The sequence below is a fragment of the Rhincodon typus genome, chromosome 7 (genome assembly GCF_021869965.1).
Source record: "Rhincodon typus isolate 14 chromosome 7, sRhiTyp1.1, whole genome shotgun sequence".
NCBI classification, from domain to species: domain Eukaryota; kingdom Metazoa; phylum Chordata; class Chondrichthyes; order Orectolobiformes; family Rhincodontidae; genus Rhincodon; species Rhincodon typus.
The window spans coordinates 24,362,266-24,388,695 of record NC_063338.1 but is presented as its reverse complement, the minus strand read 5'-3'; the positions used below and the strand labels follow the sequence as shown (position 1 = coordinate 24,388,695).

The following is a 26,430-nucleotide window of genomic DNA, read 5'->3' as shown; positions in this document are numbered from 1 at the left end:
ACATAGAAAAGGCAATTGGGAGTTTTACTGAAATGAGATTGCAAATCTGAGATCAACAATTGTATACTATCCAGATTTTGGGAAGAGAGGAATGGGAGCACTGTACTGGAGAGTTGTAAGTTAGTATTCTGTAAACTGAAATGTAAATAACCCATTTACTGGAACCTCTGAACGTTGAACAGTAGTAGCTCTTAGAGAAAGGCATACATGCAGTAGATCGGATTAAGAACAGTCTGAATAATGAGAGCTACCTCAACAGTGACATGATGCCTTTTTTGAATTGAAAACCATTTAAGTGGATTGGCCATGTTACTCCATTATTGAAGAAAACTGACAAAGAAAAACCAAGAACATATTGCTCAGTGACTTTAGCATCTTTTCCTGGGAAGTTATGAGAAGCTAACATTGAAGATAGAGTGATGATACATCTGGAAATTTTCAAATGATCAGAGAGAGCCTGAATGGATTTTTGAAGACTAGGTCATGCCTGGCCAATCTGATTTTGAAAATGTGAATCAAGTAGTGTTCAGATGAATGGAAGAAGGTAAGTTCATAAGAATTAAGAGCAGATGGAGGCCATTCAGCACCATAAGCCTGCTCATCTATTCAATAAGAGCATAGCCAATTTCACTGTGGCCTCAACTTCCTGCAACCTCCACAACTCTTGACTTGCTGCCTCATAGTTTCCCATTAAAGATTTCTAGCCAAAGTTGAAATTCTTGTGGTTGAAAATTATTAGCCTAAATTAGAGAAATTGGTGTCAGTAAATCAGATTAATGGGAAGGTGACAAGTGGTAGCCTGTAAGAAACTGCATTGATCGCAAATATTCACAGCATTTATTAATAAGTTGGATGATATATCAGCCAGATTTTCAAATTTAAAAGCAACAAAACCATAGGCAGTATTGTTAACAGCGTCAATCATGGAATCACAGAGATGATGATAAATTAAGTGAATGGGAAAATTTGTGACAAGTGCATTTCAATGTAAATAACATAAGATCATTCAATTGGGATTTATGGTGAATAGAACAGACCATAATACCATGGATGTGTAGAAGCAGAAATACACAATTCAGCCCATTGAGCGCCGCCATTCTGTAAGATTATGGCTGATCTGATAATGTGTTGGCTTGTGAGAAAGGATATTACCCGCAACGATCTACTTGTTTAGGCTGGGTCGTTGGAATCACCTTCCTCTCTAATGTAGGGATAGCTCTCTTCCCTGAAGTTGGGTCTTGCAGGTCAGAACAGATTTTCTCTCTCTCTTTCTAGGTTGTCAGAAGTCCGCTGCTGGTTGAGTTTTCACAGAGTCTTCACACTGAGAGTCTGGCTTCCAATTGTGTGTTTTTATATCCATCCTGAGACTTTCCAGAATGTTCTGTGGCCTTTGGCCATAGGGGTCATGAGTAAGGTTCTAAGCATCCAATGTGGTCACACCAATACACTTCACTGTTGCAATGCCAGGAGGTATAAAATGCTCATACTCAAGCAGTCAAGATGCCAGAATATCTGATTGACACTTTTCCAATGTACAACCCTCAGGCTGGTTGAAACTAGTTTTCCTTAAACATTTGTAACCTGTTTGACCTTGATTTCCACTGTTCTTTATTGCTGATAGCTGCTGTCTGCTGTTTAATTTAGTTTGGCCAATTTTCTGTCTATCCCAATTTCTCCTATTGTGAGTCAACTTTGAATGTCAAATTTTGGGCCCATGTCCCTTCTGTTGATCACTTGATGCGTCTAGTGAAAATGGGACCACGGGCTTAGAACATACTCTTATGCAGGCATGTATCGAGTCTCAGATGGATAGCCCAACATGCTGAGTATCTGGTTTCCTCACTGTACAAAAATATCCTATGCACTAACCATCTTCCTTACACACATCAATGAGCTTAACAGTATTATATATACATAACTTAACACATGAAGTGAGAATTAGCCACTATTTATATACATTGGTTCACCCTTAAGCCTCTTTGGCAATTAGCAGTCCTCGATAGAGTAAAATTGATTCTGTGCAGCAATTTCCATTGTTCTTTCATGATGCAGTCTGCATTAATTAACTTCTTGGCTCCCACTGTAGGAGCAAAAAATCACTAGTTAGTTTCTGGATGAGCTCCTTCTTCCAGCAGACGAATCTCACTATGAGGAGAGTGAAGAGATTGAAGTAAACCGGCTGAACAACACATCCGGGTATGATAGAAGATGTACCCATAGGGGTATGTGCATGTTTGAGCCCATGTCCCAAAAGTCATCTCACTAATTAGTCACTTTGATTTCTCTGCTTGCCTCTTGAATTTGCTCTGCCTGCTGAATAACAGGAGCAAAAACTTCATGTGCATTTGCCAATTGTGCCCAGACCTGCTCTAATTTTTCTAGTAGGAGTTCAATGCCAGTATTGTACTTCTCCCAATAATCCCCTGAAGTTTCTGAGGAAGGGTCACTGGACCCGAAATGTTAACTCTGTTTTCTCCTCCACAGATGCTGCCAGACCTGCTGAGCTTTTCCAGCAATTTTGTTTTTGTCCTCTAAAGTTTGTCTGATTTGTCACTGACATTAACAAAATCTCACTCCTCATGTGGATTTTTATGAGTTTGATTCGACCTACCTGGACTGGTATGTGTAGTGTTTTGGATGTTACATGTGAAGATCTGATACTGATAGTGTTTTTGGGAAGTTGTGATGTAGTATTCTCCCTTCCTCCTTTGGTTACCCTAGTGATGTCTGTGCTCAGGCTCTGGATCTCTGCAGTACAATTTAGAATGGTGTTTGTCTGAAAACCGCACAAGGCATAGTTATTTGAATATATGGGGTAGGGGCATACAATGACTTCTTTAGTCTGCTGACATTTATCCAGAGTGGTACCTTCCCTCTTTCTGAACAGCGTACAGAAGGGTGCAGTTGTGTTCTAACCATACTCTCTCTCGGATAATACTGACATTTTCCATTTTGAAGACTTTAACCCGTAGGCACATGGAAACTCTTTAGCTAGTCAATATGCAAGGGAAGCAAACCAACATGTGAAACATGGGAATCTACTTCCTTCCAGAATATGCCAGTGGTAAGCTTTCCAAATATCACTCCACAGCACATTGACCTTCACCCCTTACAGATTGAACATGAGCTTCACTAACAGACCCAGAAGTGTCAAAACAAAGGAGAACCTCTTCCACAACCCATGTCACATTCTCTTTAAATGACCTGCCTAATCCATGTGTCACGAATGATGCCAATGCTCAGTTTTATGTTGGTCACCCAGTTACACAGAAAATGTTTTCTAAGTCTTTTCCTCGTCATCTATGGAAAATCTAGTTTCATTGAAAGCAATTTAAACCACAGGGACAGCCTCATGACCCTCTAAAGCAAGTATCCTTCTCAGTTCATTTATGATTATTTTGTTTGCAGCACAATCCAGCAGTATTTTTAAGGAGGGCGCGTATGCCAGACTGTCAAGTTCATTTTATCAGGCCATGTCTACAAAAGTCAGGTGGTCTTGTTGATTATCTAGTCATCCAGGGCATATTGACTGAATTGATACAGGGTATCCCAGTAGACACCAACACAGTTTTAATTGTAGGTTGTGTACTTTTGGTAAGGTAATCTACATGTTGTGGATCCCTCTATAGGTGGACAGCGATCCAGGTGTCATATCTTGAAAGGAACATTTTATTTTAAGGTGTTTATTTAATTATTACATGGCTTAGTGAGTGTCATTAGCTAGATCAGCAGCCAGCTACTATAAGTGCACTCACATAAGGATTCCAAGTTTTTGATGTAGTTGCAGTGAAGTGATTGTTGAAATAGTTCAAAGTCAGGATAACATGGTAGAAGATTAAAAAATAGAATCTTAAAAGTAGCAAATTCTGGTTTACTCCCAATGCCAAACTCAAATGAGAGAAGGAACAAAAGACTAAAGGAGATAAATCAATGGCTGAAGAGCTGGTGTATTGTTTAGGGATTCAGGTTTTTGGACAATTGGAATGTCTTTTGGAATACAAAAGACCTGTTCAAAATGGATGGGTCTAAACTAAACAGAAAAGGGAAAAATATCTTAGCAGGGAGATTTGCTCATTCCATTAAGGGAGATTCTATACTGGTAGAGAGGGGGAGTGGAGGAATTCTAAGATACAGTGTAAACAGAAGGATTGATGGGAAGGTTCTGAATGTGAGGAGAGCACATCAATTAGAAAAGAAAGACAGGAGAGAGTCAGAGTATGTAATAACACTGAAGAACTAAATTACATTTACTTCAATGAAAGGGGTCTTACAGGTAAGGCTTATGAACTCAGGATGTGCTTAAGAACATGTGATTGGTATGTCATAGCTATTATAGAAACTTTGCTGAGAGATGTACAAGACTGGCAGCTCAACGTTCTGGGTTTTAGATGTTAATGGAAGGGTAGAAAAGGAGGCAAGGAAGAAGGGGGTGATGGTGTTTTTGATTAAGGAATATATAACTGCTATAACTAGAGAAGATATTTCTGAAAAATCATCCAGTGAAAATATTATGGGTAGAAATTACAAATAAGAAAGGAAAGATCACTTTGATGGGCTTGTACTGTAGGCCCCCCCAATAGTAAGAGGGAAATGGAGAAACAAAAATACAGGGAGATCTCAGGTATATATAAGCATAAGAACGTTGTAATAATGGGGCTTTTAATTGACTGGGGCTACTATAGTGTTAAAGGTTTGGATGGTGAAGAATTTGTCAAATGTGTTCAAGAATGTTTTCTTTGTCGATATGTAGATGCTCCTACTAGAGGAGGAGCAAAACTAGACCTTCTTTTGGGCAATAAAGCAGGGCAGGTGACTGAAGTAAAAGTTGGGGAACACTTTGGTCTAACGATCATAGTTTCAAAATGGTTCTGATAAAGGAGAAGCCTTTGATAAAAGTTAAAGTTTTTAATTGGTGTAAGGCAAATTTTAATGGTATGAGACAAAAGCTTTCAGAAGTTGATTGGAGTAGTCTGTTTTTGGTGTGCTGCAGGAATTGGTTCTGGGTCCACTTTCGGTCATCTTTCATCTAAATGATTTGGATGAGAATATAGAACACATGGTTGGTATGTTTGCAGACAACACCAAAATTGGTGGCATAGTAGACAGTGGAGAAGGTTTTCTAAGATTACAAAGGGATCTTGATCAAATGGGTCAATGAGCTGAAAATGGCAGATGGAATTCAATCTGGATAAATGCAAGGTATTGCATTTTCGTACAACAAACAAGGGGTAGAGTTTATACAATTAATAGTTGGGCTTTGGGTAGTGTTGTAGAACAGAGGGACCTAGGGGGTATGGTACTTTGTTGAAGTTCTCATCACGTATAGACAGGTGTTTGGCACGTTTGCCTTCATTGCTCAGTCTTTTGAGTATAGGAGTTGGAAAGTCATGTTGAGGTTATACAAGACATTGTTGAGGCCTCTTCTGGAATACTGTGTCCAGTTCTGGTCAGTCAGTTATAGGAAGGATATTATCAAGCTGGAGAGGATTCAGAAGAGATTTACCAGGATGTTGCCGGGTATGGAAGATTTGAGTTATTAAGAAAGGCTGGATAGGCTGGGACTTTTTTCACGGGAGTGTAGGAGGTTAAGAGGAGACCTCATAGAAGTTTATAATGTGGGGTATAAGTAGAGTTAATGGTAGTTGTCTTTTCCCTAGGATGGGGAATTTCAAGACTAGGGAGCACATTTTTAAGGTGAGAGGAGGAGATTTATAAAAGACATAAGGCTAAATTTTTTACACAGAGGGTGACGGTTTGGAAGATGTTGTCGAAGTAGACTTGATGAATTCCTGCAGTTCTTATTATAATGGTGTGCAATGCTGGTAGTAGATGGAGTGAATGTTTAAGGTGACAAATGGGATGCTAATCCAGGAAGCTGCTTCGTAGTGGAGGAATTAAACAGAATTTTCACATTTCCTATCATTGTATTAGACCACGAACAGAAGTTTGATAAGGGGGAAATACTTTGGCAAAGTGTGAAAGCTGACACTAAATTGAAACTATATTGATAGATCATGCTAGGTAGGATTTAAAACACCAGTTTGGTGCTAAATGCTGCTAGCCATAATTTCAACTTACCAGGTGGTTTTAAACAAGACCACATTTGCCAGCTAAATGCTGATTAGACATAACTTCCATGGGGATGGATATGTGGACTCCGAGCACTCAACTTCACTGAAGCTGTGGCGTGCATTCTCTCCCCCAGAGTCGGGTTTTGCAGGACGGCTAATGAACCAAAGAAGAGAGCAGCCAAGGTCTTAGAGGTGGAGTGGAGGTCTTGTTGGAGGAGATACTGAGGATGAGGTATGCTCTGCCTGAAGTCTTCCTCTTGATCCTAGCCCAGGTGAGGGGAAAACCTAGCAAGGTGCCCTTGGACAAATGCATCTTTGTTCCAGTTGCCTCTTATAATGTGTCCCAAATGGTGCAGTTGCACATTATTTAATCTTTTTACGGAAGGGTATCAGAGAATTTCAGAGAATAATTCCTTATTTTTAATAATACTGTCTCAAATTTGTAAAAGTTCTGTACTAATAGAGGCAGAAAAACACAATTCAAAGATAAGAAATCATTTCTGATGAAAGGACATTTATTTATGTTCCAGAACATTTTTGCATGCCAAAATCTAGTTCAGCAAGGAATTAGAAATCCCTCATGCGCCTGAAAGATCCAACAGTTGAGCTGTAGCCTCCCCAGTCAGTGTATCTCCTGTATTCACCGGGTCTCATGAAGTACTGTCGCCCTCTGTAGTTGGGATGTTCATAGAAGATCCAGTAACCGTCCATCACATGGCAGGAGTGGATGTCACAGTAACGGAAACGATCGTAGACGGATGGACAGTCTTTCATGACTTCCATCATCTGTCCTCCAAAGTCAGGCCTCTCGTAAATCCTCATTCTGTAGGAGCCCCCTTGGTACTGGAATAGAAAGAAGTGAAAGATTTGTGACGCACCTACGTTGATTTGACATTTAGCAGAGTACGTGTTAACGGTGGGAACCGAGGATCATAAGAACTGGAGTGGGCTATTATGCCCCTCAAGCCTATTCCAATTTTCAAGGAGCTTGTGACTAATTTGTGATGTAGTCCCATATATTTGCCTTCACGCAATTTCATTTAATAAATTTGCCTAGCCAAACTAACCATTGATCTGCCATTACTTATCATTTTTGGAAAAGAATTACATCTACCACTCTTAGCAAGTAGGATAGTGTGCTAAGTTCAGCCTGAAAGATTGATCTTTAATTTTTTCAATATGCTCCTTATAGTCCCTAACAGCAGAAATAATCTCTTGTTCCATTATAAAGCGTCAAACCTCCATTGCACCCAAGACAAACTCTTAGTTCTAGCCAGGCTAATGATAGGCCAGATAAAAATCTTCATTACAAAAACAATCCAAACTTTCTCCTTTTGGATGCAACTGCAGGAGAAGACATGGCTTAGCTCAAGTCTCAGTGGACATGGAAGACAAGAAGATGTTCACTTATCACGTTTGTTTTTATGGTTATAATTCCAACTTTTAAATCTACTAATGATAAATGACATTGCGTTTTCATCCCTTATTTGAATTGAGGCATCTCCAAGCGAGGCTCTTTGAAATCTTCGCATCAACTGTTAAAGAAGTAGAAGATAACCTAGGAAGTTTGCTTTGGCACTATGTTTTCGAGTTAGTTAGTTGACAAGTGAAGTCAGCCTTAGGTTTAAGTATGTTGCACTCTGATATATACTTTAATGTGTTCTCTCATTATTTTAGTGCCTACTTTGTTATATTTACGTACTCTTACGTGTTTCCTTTCACAAGTGATATGTCAGCGGCAATTTGTTCAGAAATTGTCTTGATTGATCACCATCTGAGAAGACTGAGAAAAGTCCATTCATCAGCCCCACCTTCCCCTTTTATCCAAAAAATAGTTAAAGAGACCTTTCCAAATATAAGTCAATTGACCAGCTCATTTTTTTCTGCAAGGACAATGAATTTGTGACTCACATATAGGTAGCAGCAACATGACCTGACACAGTCATTGAATCCCATCCAGCGCTGGTAGTCAGGATATTCTCCCCTGGTCAGAACTTATTGGTATCCCATGTTTCTCATACAACACCCACCAGTCCATCTCAACTCAGATGGAGTTACAGCGGCTGAAGTAAGGGGACAGGTCGGCATAGTCACTGCTGCACTCATAGTGCCGACCCTGGAAGTTCCTATCCTCGTAAAAGATAATCTGTGGGCAAAGGAAACAAATGAAATATTTGTATTTTCTGATGAATCATGAATAAAATGTAAATAATATCAGAATCAACCTCATCTTTCCCATTTTGAGCTCACAGTTGGTAAAGCAGTGCCTGAACGTGCTCTCACTCTGGATGCTCAGTATTTATATGTTTGAGAGACCATTGCAGAGATTGCCTTTGTTATGATAAACAATCTCAAGCACAGATCAGCAAAAATTGTGTTACAGATATTTCAGCAAAGCACCTTTATTCAGAGTGACAGATAACAATTGGCTCTTTGTGTTTTGCTTTCATGTCATTTTGATTTGATTGAGGGGCCCTAGTTATTCTCAGAATACAATACACAAAAAACATTTGAACTCTGCTGAATTGTCATAAGCCAGGCATTGTTCTTTTATTCATTAGCTATTTTATATATGTAAGTAGAAAAGATGTGAATACTAGCCAGACAAACAGGAGGCTGGAAGAACATAGCAAGCCAGGCAGCATCTGGAGGAAAAGAACAGTCAACATTTCGGGTATTACCCTTCTTCAAGACTGGCACATTGGCTATCACATTGACTAACTATGAAGTTAGACAACTATTTTGACTTTTTATGGCCAGAAAGTCAGCAACTATTAGGTTATGGTTCATCATGACCTCTTCCAATCCTTTACTATTCCCATGTACACTCAGCCAGCATCTCAACATTCATTTTTTGTAAACTTCCATGTACCCTGCCTCCCACTTTATAACTTGTACCAAATCTTGTGGACTCATCATTCTTGAGTTCAATAACTTGCACTTGCTCCCAGTTTAACAAAATTCTCAATTTGTTTTAAATGATTCCATTTCCCCCATCACTGATATCCCCTTATAAAACCATGCTGCGAAGGATAGAATAGTTTTCATCCTTTATTTACAGCCGCTTTACAAACCTACAATCAGGTAAATCCCCAATACTGTCCATCATCTGAATACAATTAAATACAAACTTAATATGCAATGAACACAGTTTTGTCTCATGCAGCTCCCCAGTTATCCATGATCTCTCTGTGCACTCCCAAATTTTGGAGTCTTGAACATGCTCAATTTTACTTGCTCCACCCATTACGAGCTGGTCTTTAGCTGCTTAGGTCAGGAACTCAGGAAGTCCTCCCTAAATTGCTCCTCCTTTCCACATCTCTCTGCTCCTTCAAAAGGGTCTGTAAAAGTAATTCTTAGACCAAGACTTTGGTCATCTGTTGTGATATTTCCTAAGTGCTTTGATGTCAAATTTTGGTTCTTAGCATTTTCAAACATGTGAACTTAACTCTATATTTTGACAATATAGTACATATTTCCATAACAAAATCTTATGAACTAAAGAAACTTAAGAAAAATTTCAAATGCCAGATATCTGAAAATAAAATCAAGATGCTGGAAATGCTCAGAGTGTGGTAGCATCAGCGGAAACAGAAACACCAGGATACAACAGCTCCTAACTGTTGCTCATTTAATTAATATTTTAAGAAGCTTGAGAAAATGTTTCTCAATTTAAGCTTGACAATTAAGCATGACACAAGTATCAAGTTTTACTCCTAAAGATCTGAATGAAATTCTGTAGCAGCCTTCACAATTTTTTAGTGCTGGGATCTTATATTTATGCAGCACCCATAGAGAGTTATTTTTTAATCAGACAGTAATTTGGTGAATTCCATCTAAATGGTCAACACTTGGGGTTCAGTCTTTATATCTGTCAGAACTAGTTATAGCTACTAAATAACTGTGATATTGCTGCATGGTATTTGAGTACATTGAATGTGGAACTGTCTAAATATGCTGAATTGGATGGTGGAGTATCAAAAATCACACTGCCAAGAACATTATTTCAATGAGATTCAATCACAAATGGCCTTTTTAGTAATTCCAAGAACGTTCATTATACATTTACAGCCTGACTGTAAAATATTCACAAATACTAATAGACCGTATACAGGTTGAGCTTAGAAGCTACTGTAAAGTGAAACATAATAAATTTGGTACACAGAAGTGTTTTGGGTACTTCCATAAAAAGTGCAGAATAAGCCACAGTTTCAGAAAAGTGGAAGTATTGATTGTTCCATGTGTAAAGTGGTCTACAAATTAGAATACCCACCACCATTAGAAAAGATACCTGTGTTTGATGAGAATCTTCCAATAGAGAAGATAGCCAAGGCAGTCTAAGGGGAACAAGCTAATCAGATGAGAGAGAGAGAGAGAGATGGAACTTGTCTATGATAGTGGACATCTATATGACTTTGTGCTTGATTCAGGATTAAGTTTTATTGTCCTATCAGATCAGTGACCCTGTGAGTGGGTGGGGATGTTCGCCGATGGTTGCACAACGTTCAGCACCACTCATGATTGTCAGTGATCTGACAAAATTTTATGAAGAATTCTAACAAGTCTTTCACTTATGAGTTCTGATTTCAAATCTCCATATTCACAACTTTCCATTAATCTATCGAGGTTATTGATGAAATTAAATATGGATTCTTCTTGAACCATGTTCATTTATTTGTTCTTAAATTGAAGCATTTATCAGAAGTTTCTAGGACATCTGATTAATGAAAAGCTTTTAAGATCTATTCAAAATTTTCTGTACTCTCTTTGATGCTTTGACTGTTAGTAACTTTATTCCATTGAATGCAGTAGTGTATTCATTTACTCACTCTCAGTTTTAAGGCAGACTTTTCCATTCCTTGGATGTAGTGAGAAAGATGACAAGAAAGAGACATGATTGAGTGAGTTGGCTCTGGCAAGGTGGCAATATGCCCTTGCCTTCAACCCCTGAACCTCTCTCCCCATGAACTCCACCCCATAACCAGAGAAAAGAAAGAATTCAGCTTCTCATTACTGGTCCTCCAAAGATCAGGCCTCAACCAGTGTTCTTGATTTACCAGCGGCTTCTGGCAACTTTAGATGGTTGAGAAACTCACCTACACTCATGTATCAACTCTTAATGATCTGACGGGGACAGAATTGGATGTTTACACTCAGCAGTGGGGGTGGCATGTTAATACCTAACACTCTCATCTTACATTTTCAATTTAAATTGGCAAATTATACTTTGTAAGTTATAGGTTACAATATAAATTCTAGGCCCAATATTTATTTGTTAATGTGAGACTTTAACCTTTTAGACAACAGGACACAGTCTGGAGAGGGAACTCAAGGAAATTTCCTTAATTTATGATGTAACTCTTATCAAAACAAGGCAATGGCTTTCCAGGCTTACTGCAGTTCTTGCTTTCTGGTTTGGCTTCGGGTTTTTTTCAAGTTCGTTTATGATGTGGGAGTCACTGACTCGACAAGTGTTGATGCCTGTAACTAGTTGACCTTGAGAAGGTAGTGGTGAGTTACCTTCTTGATTTGCTGCAGTCCATGTGCTGTCACAAAGCTATTGGAGGGGAGGGTTCCAAGATTTTGAACCAGTCACACTGAAGGAATGACAGTGTATTTCCAAGTCAGGATGGTGAGTGGCTTGGAGAGAAACTTGCAGATGGTAGTATTCCCTTATATCCATTGCCGTTGTCCTTCTAGATGGTAGTGTTTGTGGTTTGGAAAGTGCTGTCTCACGAGTTTTGGTGAATTTCTGCAGTGCATTGTATAGATTTTACACACTGTTGCTACTCAGCAATCTCATAAAACAGTACCTCGATATCTGTGATCAGCCTAGTGAACCTTCTCTGGACTGCCTCCAATGCCTGTGTATCTTTCCTGAGATGGGAGACCAAACATTTTCACAGTTTACCAGCTGGGCTGGGGCTATCTTCCCAGGAACGTTGAAGGCTGACGGGTGACCTTATAGAGGTTTATAAAATCGTGAGAGTCATGGATAGAGTAAATAGACAAGGTCTTTCACCCAGGGTGGGGGAGTCAAAAACTAGAGGGCATAGGTTTAAGATGAGAGGGAAAAAATTTAAAAGGAACCTAAGGGGAAACTTTTTCATGCTGAAGGAAGTGCGTGTATGGAATGAGCTGCCAGAGGACGTAGTGGAGGCTGGTACAGTTACAACATTTAAAAGGCATATGTATAGGAAGGGTTTAGAGGGATATGGGCCAAATGCTGGCAAATGGGACTAGATTTATCTTGGATATCTATTCGGCATGGACGAGTTGGATCGAAGGGTCAGTTTCTGTGTTTACATCTCTACGACTCTGGGACTCTACTTAGTGATTTCTTTAGTTTTCACAAAGTTTCTCTATTTTTATTCTCCATTTGCCTTTGAAATAAGGCCAATATTCCATCTGCCTTTTCTATTACCTGCTGAAATTGAATACGACTCACAAATTCCTCTGTGCTGTAGATTTCTGCAGTCTTTCTCCATTTAAATAATATTCAGCTTCTCTATCCGCACACTCACACACACACACACACACACACAGACGCACACACACAGATGCGCACACACACACTCACACACACACACACACACACACACACACACACAGATGCGCACACACACACACTCACACATACACACACACACACACTCACACACACACAGACGCATACACACACACACATGCACACACACACACACACAGACGCACATACATGTACATATAAATCTTAGGAGTGAATTTGCATTTGCAAATTCTATTTTGCATTCTATTTTGTTCAAAAAACACACAATTTGTAGACACAGTCAGTCAATGGGGCATTTTATAAATTCTACTTTGGAAATAAAACCGGTCTGGCTTCGGGTTAAAACACAGACAGATTCTAAACAAGGCCTCATACACCTAAAATGCATTGTCTGACCTGAGATGTTACCTCTTGTATACACTTGTAAAACCTTTAGTTATCTCAGGGCAGTGACTTGAAAGAAATTCTGGGATTTGCATTTTAATCAATTGAAACCTGATCTCCTTTCTAACTGGTTAAAAATTTAACAGGAGGGAGTCAGCCAGCCGTTTTAGGTTTATTCGATGCATTTTGCATCAGTTGTATGAACCTTTGATCTTATACTTATAAATTCTACGTCTTGATACCTCTCTCACTACATCTGATGAAGGAATAACGCTCAGAAAGCTAGTGTTTTCAAATAACCCTGTTGGACTATAAACTGGTGTAGTGTGATTTATGACCCTGCATGCCAAAGTGTATAGAACATAGAACATCGAACAGTACAGCGCGGTACAGGCCCTTCGGCCCATGCTGTTGTGCCAAACTTTTACCCTAAACCTAAGGTCTATCTAACCTCACCCCGACCTATATTATCATCCATATGCCTATCTAATAGTCGCTTTAATGCCCCTAATGAGGCCGACTCCACTACCCTCTCCAGCAATGCATTCCATGCCCCTACCATTCTTTGAGTAAAGAACCTACCTCTGATGTCTCCCCTATATCTACCTTCACTCACAATAAAACTATGCCCCCTCATAATAGCTACCTCCACCCTAGGAAAAAACCTCTGGCTGTCCACTCCGTCTGCCAATCAAGTGGGTCACTTTGAAATGCCTGGAATCAAAAAGATTCCACTGGAGCTACTGGGGTGAGAGGACCAGAAGAGGAAGAATGTTCTGTGCATAGGAAAGATGCTGCCTTAGCCTCCTCAAATTCTCTTCTGCAACTGGTGCCATTCTGCCTTGTGTGAACTTTTGTATTTCATGTACAGTCCTGGAGTTCGGTGAGTAAAACGTCCACAAGTAAGTGCTCCCTTTCTGCTCCTGACTCCTACAAGGTGTCAAATAAAGTGGAATACCACAACACTTAATCTTTTTAGGTGCAGCCTTCATAGATTTTCGAGAATAAAATTCCTAGTGCCCTAGAAATTCTGAAAGCGATGCAAAGTGTTTGAAATTTTGAGCTTGATAATTTTCATAAAACACAATGGGGACAATAACTTGTTGGTATGCATTATTTCATTTTCAATTTTATTTGAAAATTTTTCTCGACATAATTATTGTGCTGCTAAGGTAATAAAAGATGGCTGGTCTAAAGAAATAGAATCCAATAAAGAATATTAGTTATGCTAATTGTACATTCATTATGTTAGGAATATGTTAACTTAACAAAATCTAGTTTGAACAAGTTAAAAATCCCTCATTCGCTTGAAAGATCCAACAGTTGAGCTGTAGCCTCCCCAGTCAGTGTATCTCCTGTATTCACCGGGTCTCATGAAGTACTGTCGCCTTCTGTAGTTGGGATGTTCATAGAAGATCCAGTAACCATCGATCACATGGCAGGAGTGGATGTCACGGTAATGGAAATAATCGTAGACAGATGGACAGTCATCCATGAATTCCATCATCTGTCCTCCAAAGTCAGGCCTCTCATAAATCCTTGGTACTGCAATAGAAATAAGACGATATCAGTGAGGAAACTACAGATCCATGTATGGTACTTTTAGAAAAAGAGAAACGTCATGTAAGAAGGAATACAATGAGGCCCAGTCAATGATGCCATCAATGAGAGCAAAGTTGATATAATTTTTTAAATTGATTCAATAGTTCAATTATGTTTGAGCTTTCTTTACCAATAAATAGTTCCTATTTAATTCTGTACATATAATGAATGAAGTGTCTGTGAGCGTGCATGAGACTGATATTAGACTGAAGTTTATTAATATCAGTAAAAGTCTAAATGTACTTCTGGTTCCTATTGTGAGGAATCTGATTCTCCAAGTGAGGACAGCTTTATATTTCCTGTAACTTCTCAAATATTTGCAGTAAATGAATGGGCTGTGTGCAAATACATCTCTCAACATACTGTAAGAAACTAGTCCATCTGTAAAAACATGATTACTTTCTACACTGTAATTGCAGCAATTTGACTTTTACTGGCTGCCTAATTAATGACAATAACCATTTCTCTTTACATCCCAGATGTTCATCAGCGTTTCAACAGAATTATGTCAGATGTCACCTAGAAACCACACTGTGTTCGTACAGCGATTGACTTAAGGAATAACCCATTTTACTTATCTGGAAGGACAAAATTAAAAGGACTGACAATAACTTTGGACAGTGACAGATACATGTGTTAGTGGATCAGTAAATGAGTTGGGCTGGCACAGTGGCTCAGTGGTTAGCACTGCTGTTTCACAGCACCAAGGACCCGGGTTCGATTCCACCTTGGTACAACTATCTGTGTGGTGTTTGCACATTCTCCCTCTGTCTATATGGTGACTGGGTACTCCGGTTTCCACCCAATAAACCAAAGATGTTCAGGCTGGGTGGTTTAGCCATGCTAAATTGTCTGTAATGTCTCAGGATGTGTCAGTTAGGTGGATTAGACATGGGAAATGCAGGGTTACAGGGTAGGATTGCGGGGGTGGGTGAGTTTGGGTGGGATTCTCTTTGGAGAGTCGGTGTGGATTTGTTGTGCTGAATGGCCTGTTTCCACACTGTAGGGATTCTATGATGATGACTTGGATGTTTATCAGACAGACACTTCACCACTTGCCAAAGTATACTGGTAAAAGTTAAAATCAGCCCTGTGGAAACAAACAATAATTCAACAGACTTGATGTACACAAACACGAATGTTGAGTACACAGGTCATTTTTCAACGTCAGTTTGGCGAGAACACACAAACTATCAGAAATCACTTACATATGGGTAACAGCAACGTGACCTGATACAATCATTGCAATAGCTTATGTATGGGTAAGTGCGATATGACCAGATGTTGTTTTTAAATCCCATCCAGTGCTGGTAGTCAGGATAATCTCCCCTGGTCAGAACATACTGGTATCCCATGTAATTGGGTTTCTCATACAGCACCCACCAGTCACTCTCAACACGGGTGGAGTTACAGCGGCTGAAGTAAGGGGACAGGTCAGCACAGTCACTGCTGCACTCATAGTGCCGACCCTGGAAGTTCCTGTCCTCGTAAAAGATTATCTGTTTGATTTGTTAAAAGATGCGTTTGTCAACTAATAATTTCAAAAGCCAGACAATCTTTAATGATGAATACATGTACAAAGTATCATTTATCCCTGCCTTTCCCATTTTGAGTTTAGAGTTAGATTGCTCACTGAATGATTCACTGTTTCACACAGCTTGGTATTTATATGTTGGGCGTCTCCCTGGATTGTACTTTCATCATTGTAATGAATTCAATGGTTTCAGATCAACACAAACACAGCAAAACACACGTCATATATGTGCTCACTGTAAGCAAAGCCAATTGAGGCACTGAATTATCATTGTGTGATGAAGACAATAATGTATGAAATTCCATTGTTTTTCCAATACTGCACTTGCACTGAAATTTTCAAATGGTTGCTATTATGCATTCAAGTAGGTATGTTTTCAATAGCTTCGCATTCTGATTGAAACTGACTCCATTGTGTTCAAGATGCAAATACACATTTCCAGAATCATTGGCTTTATTCCCAATGCTCTACCACATGAGTTGCTCTATAATTAATTGTACATTTACGCCTCCAGATTGTGCTGCAAAGACCATTAACGTTTATCAGCGTAAACATCTATTTAATGTGGTTACTACTGCAGTATTGAATGGTCATGCTTATTAACACAGCCTGCAGTTAATATTTGGTTTCATATTTTAGTCATTGTCTTTCACTTGCAGACTACCTTGCATTTCATTCTAAATTTCAGATTAGCTAATGTCACACAGAAATGTCAACGTACAATTTTGGGAGAAAAGAAGGCAATGTGACCCCTAGAGCCTGCTTCACCACTCACTAAGATCATGGCTAACCTGATTGTGGCCTCAACGCTATCTCCCTGCCTACCTGCAATCACCTTTGCCTGCATTGCTAGTGAGGAACCTATCTAGGTGTGCCTTAAAAAAAAATCAATGACCCCTCCTGCATTGCTGTCTGCTTAAAAATATCTGAGACTTTCTGCAAGTCTTCTTTGTCTCTGAGAGCAAGTATATGTCATACATCTTCAACTTTTCCTGCATCTGGGTGAAACCCACAACTGAACAGATCAGGCTAACAATCTTAATCTGGCCTATTTTCACCTAGCACTTCTTGCTGTTGAAGGCAAAACCTTCACAGTGAGCTACTGGCATCAGTGAGTGTAGATTTCAATGGTGTTCTTCTCTGATTTTGTCCATCAGCGCAATTTCACTTTCTATAATTGTGTCCTTATGCTGCTGGATCCTGACTGATGGATAAACTAAGAAGGAGTCTCAGGAAGTCATCTTCCAAATGGTGTTCTGAAAGTAGCAATTTCTTGAGGTTCAATTGCAAATGAATGGACTAATGTCTGTGTATGGCATCTCGCTTGGAGAAAAATTTAACTCCTGTGAATTTGGGATTCAGTTTGAATAATGCTGGAATTGTCTGTGGTCTTCCTTTAGAGAAAGATTAAGGTGAAAACATATCCTGATTGTGTCATCTATCTTTAGCAAGCATGTTATAGAACTGCACTGGTCTGTTCTGAAGCACATTTTGGATAAGGTCATTATGTTCCATCTCACTCTGAAGCATCTGCTGTATATGAACACCACTGTTTTGAGGCAGTCAATTAACTGAATTGTACCTTTTCTGAGATGCAATACCATGTCACCTTTAAATATTTCCTGTGATATTGAATCTGTCTGTGTGTTATTGTTGTAATTTCCACACTAACTCAATGCAAGTAATCTTGCTCTTTCCTGCTGCAATGGATATCTTGTTGATCTTGTGAATGGCCACAATACTGAGGCCCATGCATGCCAGTAGACCTGCACTCGGGCAACACTCTTCCAACTTTGAATGGCACTGAAAAATAGGAGGGTCCTAAATTTGGGAAAACCAAGATTCATAACCAGACAGAATATGGCTCTGACCTACTCCTATATAAATATGGCTGTTTCAGTTCAGTTTGTCATCAATAGCAACCACCAGAATTTTAACAGTGCGAGGTTCACTGATGGTGATGCCATTTAATGTGAATGTGAGATCATTAGATTCTCTCTTAGTGGAAATAGCCATCGCCTGGCACTTGTTTGGCATCAGTGTTATTGTCATTTATTACAAGGCAAACTGTTGTCCAGGTTTTGCTGCACATAGACATGAATGTTTTCGATATCTCAAGTGGTGAATGGTGCTGAAAGTTGTGGAATTGTCAGTGAACATCCCACTCTGATCTTATGATGGACAGAAGGTCAGTAATAAAGCAGTTTAAGATGGTTAAATCTGGGACAGTACCCTCAGAAACTCAGGGCTCTTCTCATGCAGTGATAGCGTCCCTACCTAGAAGGTTTGGGTTCAAGTCCCACCTGCCTCCAGATATGTGTTTGAACAGCTCAAAATATCTACCCTGAGGAACACTTGTGGGAGTGTCGTGGGGCTGGGAAAATTATTCTCCAATTGCTACAATGATTGTCCTTTGTGCTAGATATGATTCTAACCAGTGGAAATTTTTCTTTCTGAATCCAGTTTTGGTCAGGATCATTGAAGCAACACTCAAGCGAATGCTGCCTTAATGTCAAGGACAGTCAGTCTCAACTCAGCTCGGGAGTTCAGCCCCTTTATCCATGTTCAGACAAAGGGTGTAATGAGATCAGGAGATGATTGGCTCTGGAAGAACCCAAACTGAGGATTAGTAACAGGTTATTGCTAAGCAAGTGCTGTTTGATAGCACTGACAATGACAAGTTTCATCAATTGTTTGGTAATTAAGACTGTAATGATAAGGCTGTAATTTTCCAAATTGGATTTGTCCGGCTTTTCGTGGAAATACCTGGATAATTTTCCACATTGGCAGGTAGAAGCCAATGTTATAAATTGACTTGTTTCAAGACTGACATCTGTGATGCTGGAGACCTCTAGAGAAAGCCAAGAGAGATCATTCACTTGGTGTATCTGTTTGAAGGTGGCTGCAAATGCCTTTCACTCTGATGTGTTGGGCTGAACCATTGTTGAAGATGGGGTTATTTGTGGAGTCTCCTCCTTCTGTTAGCTCTTTAATTATCCACTACCATTCACACTTGGATCTGACTGGACTGCAAAGGTTGGGTCTGATCCATTGATTGTGCAATCATTTGGCCCTGCGTATCAATTGCTGTTAATGTTATTTGGCATGCAAGTAGTCCTTTGTTGTAGCTTCACCAGGATATTATCTCATTTTTAAGTATACCTGGTGCTGCTCCTAGCATCCCTCTCGCATGCTTCATTGAACCAGAGTTAGTCCTCGATGCTGGTAATAATGGTTGAATGACGGAAACGCAAGCCCATGAGGTAACAGATTGAGTTTGAATGAAATTCTGCTGGTGCCGATGGTTCACAGCTCTTCATGGGTGCACAGTTATGAGTTGCTCGATCTGTTCAAAATGGACTCCATTAGGCATAGTGATGGAACCATACAACATAACAGAGATTATGCTTGGTGTAAAGATGGGACTCTGTCTAGCACCCGTGTCTTTTACGACTCCACTAGCAGTGTGCTACCAAACCCCTCTTGGAGATGCACCTTGAAATTCTCCACCCAGAATACTTTGTGTAAATTTTCCACCCTCAGTACATTTTCCAGTTGCTGTTCAATGTGAAGGAGTACTGGTTCATCAGCCAAGGTCACCAGGAGAAAGGATATACTTGCTCATAGACACGTTGCTCAGTTTTCCTCCAACTGGTCTATGATTGATAGGAAGACTCAAGGCAGAGCAGCTTCAGTTGCTGCAGGGAGAGAGTGCAAGGAAAGCTGAGGTCCTGTCTTTCCTCCCAATTCATGCAGGCCATTCTTCCTCCCCTGGGTATTCTCCACCAGGACCTCCACAGTTAATACTGTGAACTTGCATACTAACTTTTTTGGTGCCTCAATTAACCTGCAAAGTGCTGATATGTGTAAGACAGTGGAATTGGAGCCCATATATGCAATTCTATGAAGACTTGTCCAATCAGCAGAAGGTTTTCTTCCCATTTTTGATCTGAAACCACGAGACTTCATGAGGGCTAAAATCAATGTTGAGGACTTCCAGAGTGACGTTCTTCTGAGTGTATCCACCACCTCTGCTGGGTCTGTCCTGGTGTTGGGGCAAGTCATATCCAGGGATGGTGATGATGGTATCTGGAACATTGTCTGTAAACTATGATTCATGAGTATGACTATGTCAGGCCATTGCTTGAGTAGTGTGTGAGACAGCCCTTCCAATTTTGTCACTAGCCCCCTGATGTTAGTAAGGAGGAACTCTGCAGGGTGGACAGGGCCAGAGTTTTCCATTATTGTCTACATGGCCTTGATCAGTGCTGGGTAATTTAACCAGTTTCTTTCCTTTTCTGAAACTTTGTAGCAGTTCGATAAAAACTGAGTGTCTTGCTAGGCATCACATGAAAGCTACACCAGGGGACAATGTCAAATATCCTTCCCTGGAGGACATTAATGAAAGAGATAGGTTTTTACAACAATCAATGATGGTTTCATGTTCACTGTTAGACCTTCAATTCCAGCATTATTGGGCCACATAACACCAGGCAGTTTTGATTGTTAGAGACAACAAGGTGCAGGGCTGGATGAACACAGCAGGCCAAGCAGCATCATAGGAGCAGAGAGGCTGACGTTTCGGGCCTAGACCCTTCATCAGAAAAGGGGGAGGGGAAGGGGGTTCTGAAATAAATAGGGAGAGAGTGGGAGGCAGATAGAAGAGGGATAGAGGAGAGGATAGGTGGAGAGGAAACAAACAGGTCGAAGAGGCGGGGATGGAGCCAGTAAAGGTGAGTGTAGGTGGGGACTTAGGAAGGGGATAGGTCAGTCCAGGGAGGACGGACAGGTCAAGGGGGCGGGATGAGGTTGGTCGGTAGGAGATGGAGGTGCGGCTTGAGGTGGGAGGAGGGGATAGGTGGGAGGAAGAACAGGTTAGGGAGGCAGGGACGAGTTGGACTGGTTTTGGGATGCGGTGGGGGGAGGGGAGATTTTGAAACTTGTGAAATCCACATTGATACCATTGGGCTGCAGGGTTCCCAAGCGGAATATGAGTTGCTGTTCCTGCAACCTTCGGGTGGCATCGTTGTGGCACTGCAGGAGGCCCAGGATGGACATGTCGTCTGAGGAATGGGAGGGGGAGTTGAAATGGTTCGCGACTGGGAGGTGCAGTTGTTTATTGTGAACCGATTTTGATTGTTATCTCAACATCTTGGTTAAACTTACTGAATAGATACAGGACATCCTTGTACATAACAACATGTTTTATTTTGAGTGATAATTTTCAGGTGTGGAATATTATCAGTGAGTCATATTTTGCAGGGAACGTTTTCATTGAGTTACAAATAATGGAACTCAAACAGAATTGCACATTTCCTATCCCAGTAGCAGAAGACTGATTTATTTTAGCAAAATGCAAAAAAACCTGGATGGATACTGTACTAATAAGACGTATAAATTTGAAGGTCTGAATTTTGCACACAATTTGGTCCCAAATTGCCAATTGCAAAATGGTAGCTTCCCTGAAAGTGCTAATCAGGATACCTGCAGGTTTACCACTCAAGTGCTGATTGGACAAGTCTTCATAGAATTGCGTATATGGGCTCCAATTCCACTGTCTTACACATATCAGCACTTTGCAGGTTAATTGAGGCACCAAAAAAGATAGTATGCAAGTTCACAGTGTTAACAGTGGAGGTCCTGGTGGAGAATACCCAGGGGAGGAAGAATGGCCTGCATGAATTGGGAGGAAAGACAGGACCTCAGCTTTCCTTGCACTCTCTCCCTGCAGCAACTGAAGCTGCTCTGCCTTGAGTCTTCCTATCAATCATAGACCAGTTGGAGGAAAACTGAGCAACGTGTCTATGAGCAAGTATATCCTTTCTCCTGGTGACCTCTGTAAGTGCCCGATATGGTCCAGCAGCACAGTGCATAATCTCTTTTGGTAACAACCCCAGAGAATGTTTGAATTTAGCAATGTGGCCCAGAAGGTTGGACATACAAACAAAATTTTGTGAATGCTCAGCATGTATTTTTCATAAAATATAGCATGGTTCATCCATTTGCAAAGCTGTCTGAATCAAAAACAAATTCAAAATAAAAATATGGTTGCTGGTGTGCTTCCTTAATTTCAACATTATGGCTGCACTTTATGTCTCCATTGTCCTTCACCTGAGATAAAATAACTATAACAGCAAAGCAAAGAAAATGCAATTCAAAACTGTTATGCTGACAGCATATTTATTATGTTTCATAATATTACAGAATAGAGTCATAGAGTCATACCGCATGGAAACAGACCCTTCGGTCCAACCAGCCCATGCCGAACATAATCCCAAACTAAACTAGTCCCACCTGCCTGCTCTTGACCCATATCCGTCCAAACCTTTCCTATTTATGTACTTCTACAAATGTCTTTTAAACATTGTGATTGCACCCACATCCACCACTTCCTCAGGAAGTTCATCCCACACGCAAACAACCATCTGTGTAAAAAATTTGCCCCCATGTCTTTTTTAAATCTCTCTCTTCTCATTTTAAAAATGTGCCCCCAGTCTTGAAATCCCCCATCCAAGGGAAAAGACAACTACCATAAACTCTATCTATACCCCTCATTATTTTATAAACTTCTATAAGGTTGACTATCAACCTCCTACTCTACAGTGAAAAGAGTCTCAGCCGATCCAGCCTTTCTTTATAACTCAAACCTTCCATACCCAGCAACATCCTAGTAAATCTCTTCTGAACCCTCTCAAGCTTAATAATAGCCTTCCTATAACTGGGCGACCAGAACCGGACACAATACTCCAGAAGCATCGTATGTCCAGATTGTCAATGATTTAAAGAAAAACATCGAAATGATTTTAAAATGTCACCTATGACCCAGACTCCAGAGAAAATGTTGTTTTTGTATCTGCTCTAAAAGAAATTTGAATATTATTGTCTAATATTATTAGTTTATGTGTACATATACACAAGACTCAATTTAAAACTGCGCAGTATAATTGCATGATTAACAGCCCTTTTATATATTCTTGTGGGGTTGGTGCCTAATAGGAGATATCCTGTTGAAAGCTGCTATCCTTCCTCTGTGTCCAGATCTGTTCCAGATTATCATCATGTTGCAACCAAAGGAGGATTTCAACCAAAGCTTCAATGATGATAGAAGATGGCACACCTAAGGGCTTTACTAATCAATTCCACTCCTTCCAAAGGTCTAATAGTACTCACTTCTGACTGAATAAACCCTGGAGCGGTGCATGGAATGAGGCAATAGGGTACGTGGGCTGTGGGCCCTGGAACCCCTCGCGATCTGCATGTCCCGAAGCAATGCAGGGAATGAGCTGGTACAGTGCGTGGGCTGCGAGCCCTGGAGCAGCACAGGGAATGAGCCGGTACAGCACGAGGAGTGAGCTTTGGAACTCCGTGTGGGGAATTACGGTAAAGTGTGACATACCTTGCTGCTGCTGAGTGCCAGTGAGGAGCGGACTGGAGGCTGGTGTGATGTAGGACAGTTGTTGGTCTTGGGCCTGGCGCCACGTGCTGAGCTGCTGCTGTTTGGCACTCTTACTGCAATGCAAATCCTTTTCTTTTAATCTTTATATGCATAACAACATTTCTTTTACTCTAAGATTTGTACCTAGGTACATATACCTAAGATAGTGCCGTAAAAGGCTGCCATTGTAAAAACTTTTCACTGTAATTCTGCACTGGAGTACAATTGACAATAAAGGATATTCTATTCTATTCTATTAAGCCCTAACACAATGCAATGCTTCCACTCGCACTGTATCAGCAACGAGAACAACCTCATTTGAAAGGTGGTGACTTTAAGTAGCAATAGTGAGAGGTCTTTGTTTGAATACAGCTGTGTGTGTTGAAAAGGGTGAATTAACATAATCAACTGGTTAGAAATGGCAGATATTTTATGTCTCACAATCAGTAACTGTTTATATACTTAAGTGACACGCTCATGAAATTACAACTGTGTCACAGCATGTGAAGCATCTCCACTTGTATGATCCAATAGACTAACATTAGCCACGAGGGCTCTTGTGGTGCAGTGGTAGTGTCTCTAACTCTTTGCCGAATGCCTGAGCATAAGTCCCACCTGCTTCAGGGATAAGTCACAACATATCCGAACCGATTAATTCAAAACATCTGAGATTAGGCAAGGTGCTTTCTATGTCTGAGGTGTATAGTCTTTGTTACGTAATAGTTAGCTGTAGTAACTATCTCTTGGAATAATCAATGCCATGATATCCATACCTGAGTTCTTATGTTACAAGAAACAACATTTCCATCACTGCATTATGTAAAATATCCTATTGGAGACAAACTCACACTAATGTTAATGATGGGATTTGTAAAAGGCTCCAATAGCTTGGTAACGGATATTTGGAAAACTGATTGAACACCAATTGGAAAACACAGAGTTCCTTACCCTTAAGCAGCATCAATTTCTGTCAATACAGGCAGTCTGTACAGATCTTAGATTGGGCATTTACCACCAAGAAAACAGAGCTAATTCACTATTGATTATAATGTAATTTTTTTTTTCAAACTTGCAAGGTTTTTATTCTTAAGGAAGGAGCACTTACTAACTTAAATTGACACAAAGTTAGGGGCACACAGCTGAAGGTGGTATATGCAACACTTTAAAGGTGGAATGATGAATAGCAGAAACCTCATTCTCGATGGGGGATCTGGTGACACCCCCATTGAATTATGTGGTCAAACAACATATGCAGTGATACTTTGCAGACCAAACCATAGATGGTCCTCAGAAAAGAACTCTAATACACTTACTTTCCATTTGAAAGGGGGATTTTCATAGAATTAACACATCTGGTACTTCCATGGACAGTTAGAAAAATCCAAGAATGATCTGGAAGGTATTTGACGTCCACTTTAAATAAGAATTAACTTCAGGATTAACAAACTCCAATTCATATTATATAGATGGCAACCCCAAGACTCTACTGACCAGTTTACCATAATTCCATAGCAAAGATCATGGGTGTGACTTTTCAGAAGAGGAACTGTATGAGAAGCTCATTATGTTAAATCATCGTATTTACACCAGCTAAATCTTTATGTATGATCTTCTGGGTGTGATGAATTACTTGAGGATTGATAGAAGTATGAAGCCATAGCATCAGACTAACACAATTAGATGTTTTAGATATAACTAACACTATTAATAGGGCTATAATATACATAAAATATGTAGTAGATTTATTATGTCTCATTTACAATTAACTATTCAAATTTTCTTGATATCTGTAAAATGTGTCGTGTTGAGGGACATGCATATGCTGGAAATCTGGTTCTAAAGGCCAGGGGAGACCCAGAACAAAACACAGTTGACCGATTAAATGGTACAATTCTGTCAACAAGACAAGTATAAAGAAGGTGTACAAATGCGTATACATCAATGAGGTTTAGAATCAAAATCAAGTGAAACACAAATTTCAGACAACGCCCAAGCTTTTCATGTTGTTCACTTTATATACCATGTCAACAGCATAAGGCAATCAGAAACTTTTATATAATTTATTATCATATGGTCTGAAAAGGTAGGCTGACTAAAAGCTAAAATTAACATTGGTGTTACTGCCAACATATTACTACTGTGCATTCAGGAAAAAAACATGTCGCTCACCAAGCGTTTCAGTTTGGAAGACATTGTGTCAGAGTGTATAATGGATCACCATTTCTGTGCATTAGCAAAATCATGGCTTCCCAAAATCTTCTACCTGGTAGATGCTAATGGACGAGGAGTGATAGGATTATTAGTATGCACAGATCTTGGTATATTCATGATTCATGAGATTCAACTGCACGTTTTGTGGCAGAACAGATCACATGTGACACAACTGAATCTGTCAATGGTCTCCAAAGATATAACTTTGAAGTCAGATTTAAGTCAGGTACCAGGATGATTATGCCTGAAGCACCAAGATAACCATATTACCCAAACCACACACAGACCAAGATATACCTCTTGACCTACATAATAAGATTCGAGATTACGCAGTTGAAGATGTTCGTAAGGTTGGTCCATTATACTTTGACCATCGCTAACATGATAAATTTTATATTCAGTTTATCAGATGTCCCAGTTCAGATAGTGAACAAAAACAAATCATAATTCACTGGCAAACCATTGCAAGACATTCATACTAAATGGTGAGTGACCTGTAGCACACTATCACCTCGCTAACCAGACTCCAACTGTTTCGCAGAATATTTGTTGTGATGTGAACAATCAAATCAATGAATATTAAGTGCGGAGCAACAAGCTTTTTGCATTAGCTTGCTGCATTTTGTGCAACGGCGGAAGAAGGAATTGTTATCCCAGGACAACT

General features: G+C 40.0%; 1 protein-coding gene and 1 pseudogene across 1 annotated transcript; both read right to left on the bottom strand.

Moving 5' to 3' along the window:
* Positions 1-6,638: 6,638 nt before the first annotated feature.
* On the bottom strand, positions 6,639-10,927 carry LOC125483479 (annotated as a pseudogene).
* A 3,345-nt stretch (positions 10,928-14,272) lies between these two features.
* Positions 14,273-17,872, bottom strand: LOC109916216 (gamma-crystallin S-1-like). The gene is made up of 4 exons (XM_048598718.1): positions 17,793-17,872; positions 16,185-16,230; positions 15,833-16,085; positions 14,273-14,529 (listed from the first exon to the last, which is right to left on the bottom strand). Exons 1-4 carry the CDS (start codon positions 17,870-17,872, stop codon positions 14,273-14,275), a joined length of 636 nt encoding a protein of 211 aa, XP_048454675.1.
* Positions 17,873-26,430: the final 8,558 nt, after the last annotated feature.

What these genes read in the sequence shown, in the direction of transcription:
- LOC109916216 (XM_048598718.1), bottom strand. Translation starts at nt 17,872, where the DNA reads ATGGGCCTCAGTATTGTGGCCATTCACAAGATCAACAAGATATCCATT. An exon ending in AGCAAGATTACTTGCATTGA is followed by an intron (nt 16,231 to 17,792) that starts GTTAGTGTGGAA and finishes TGTGTGAAACAG; the next exon opens with TGAATCATTCAGTGAGCAAT. An exon ending in CTAAACTCAAAATGGGAAAG is followed by an intron (nt 16,086 to 16,184) that starts GCAGGGATAAAT and finishes CAAATCAAACAG; the next exon opens with ATAATCTTTTACGAGGACAG.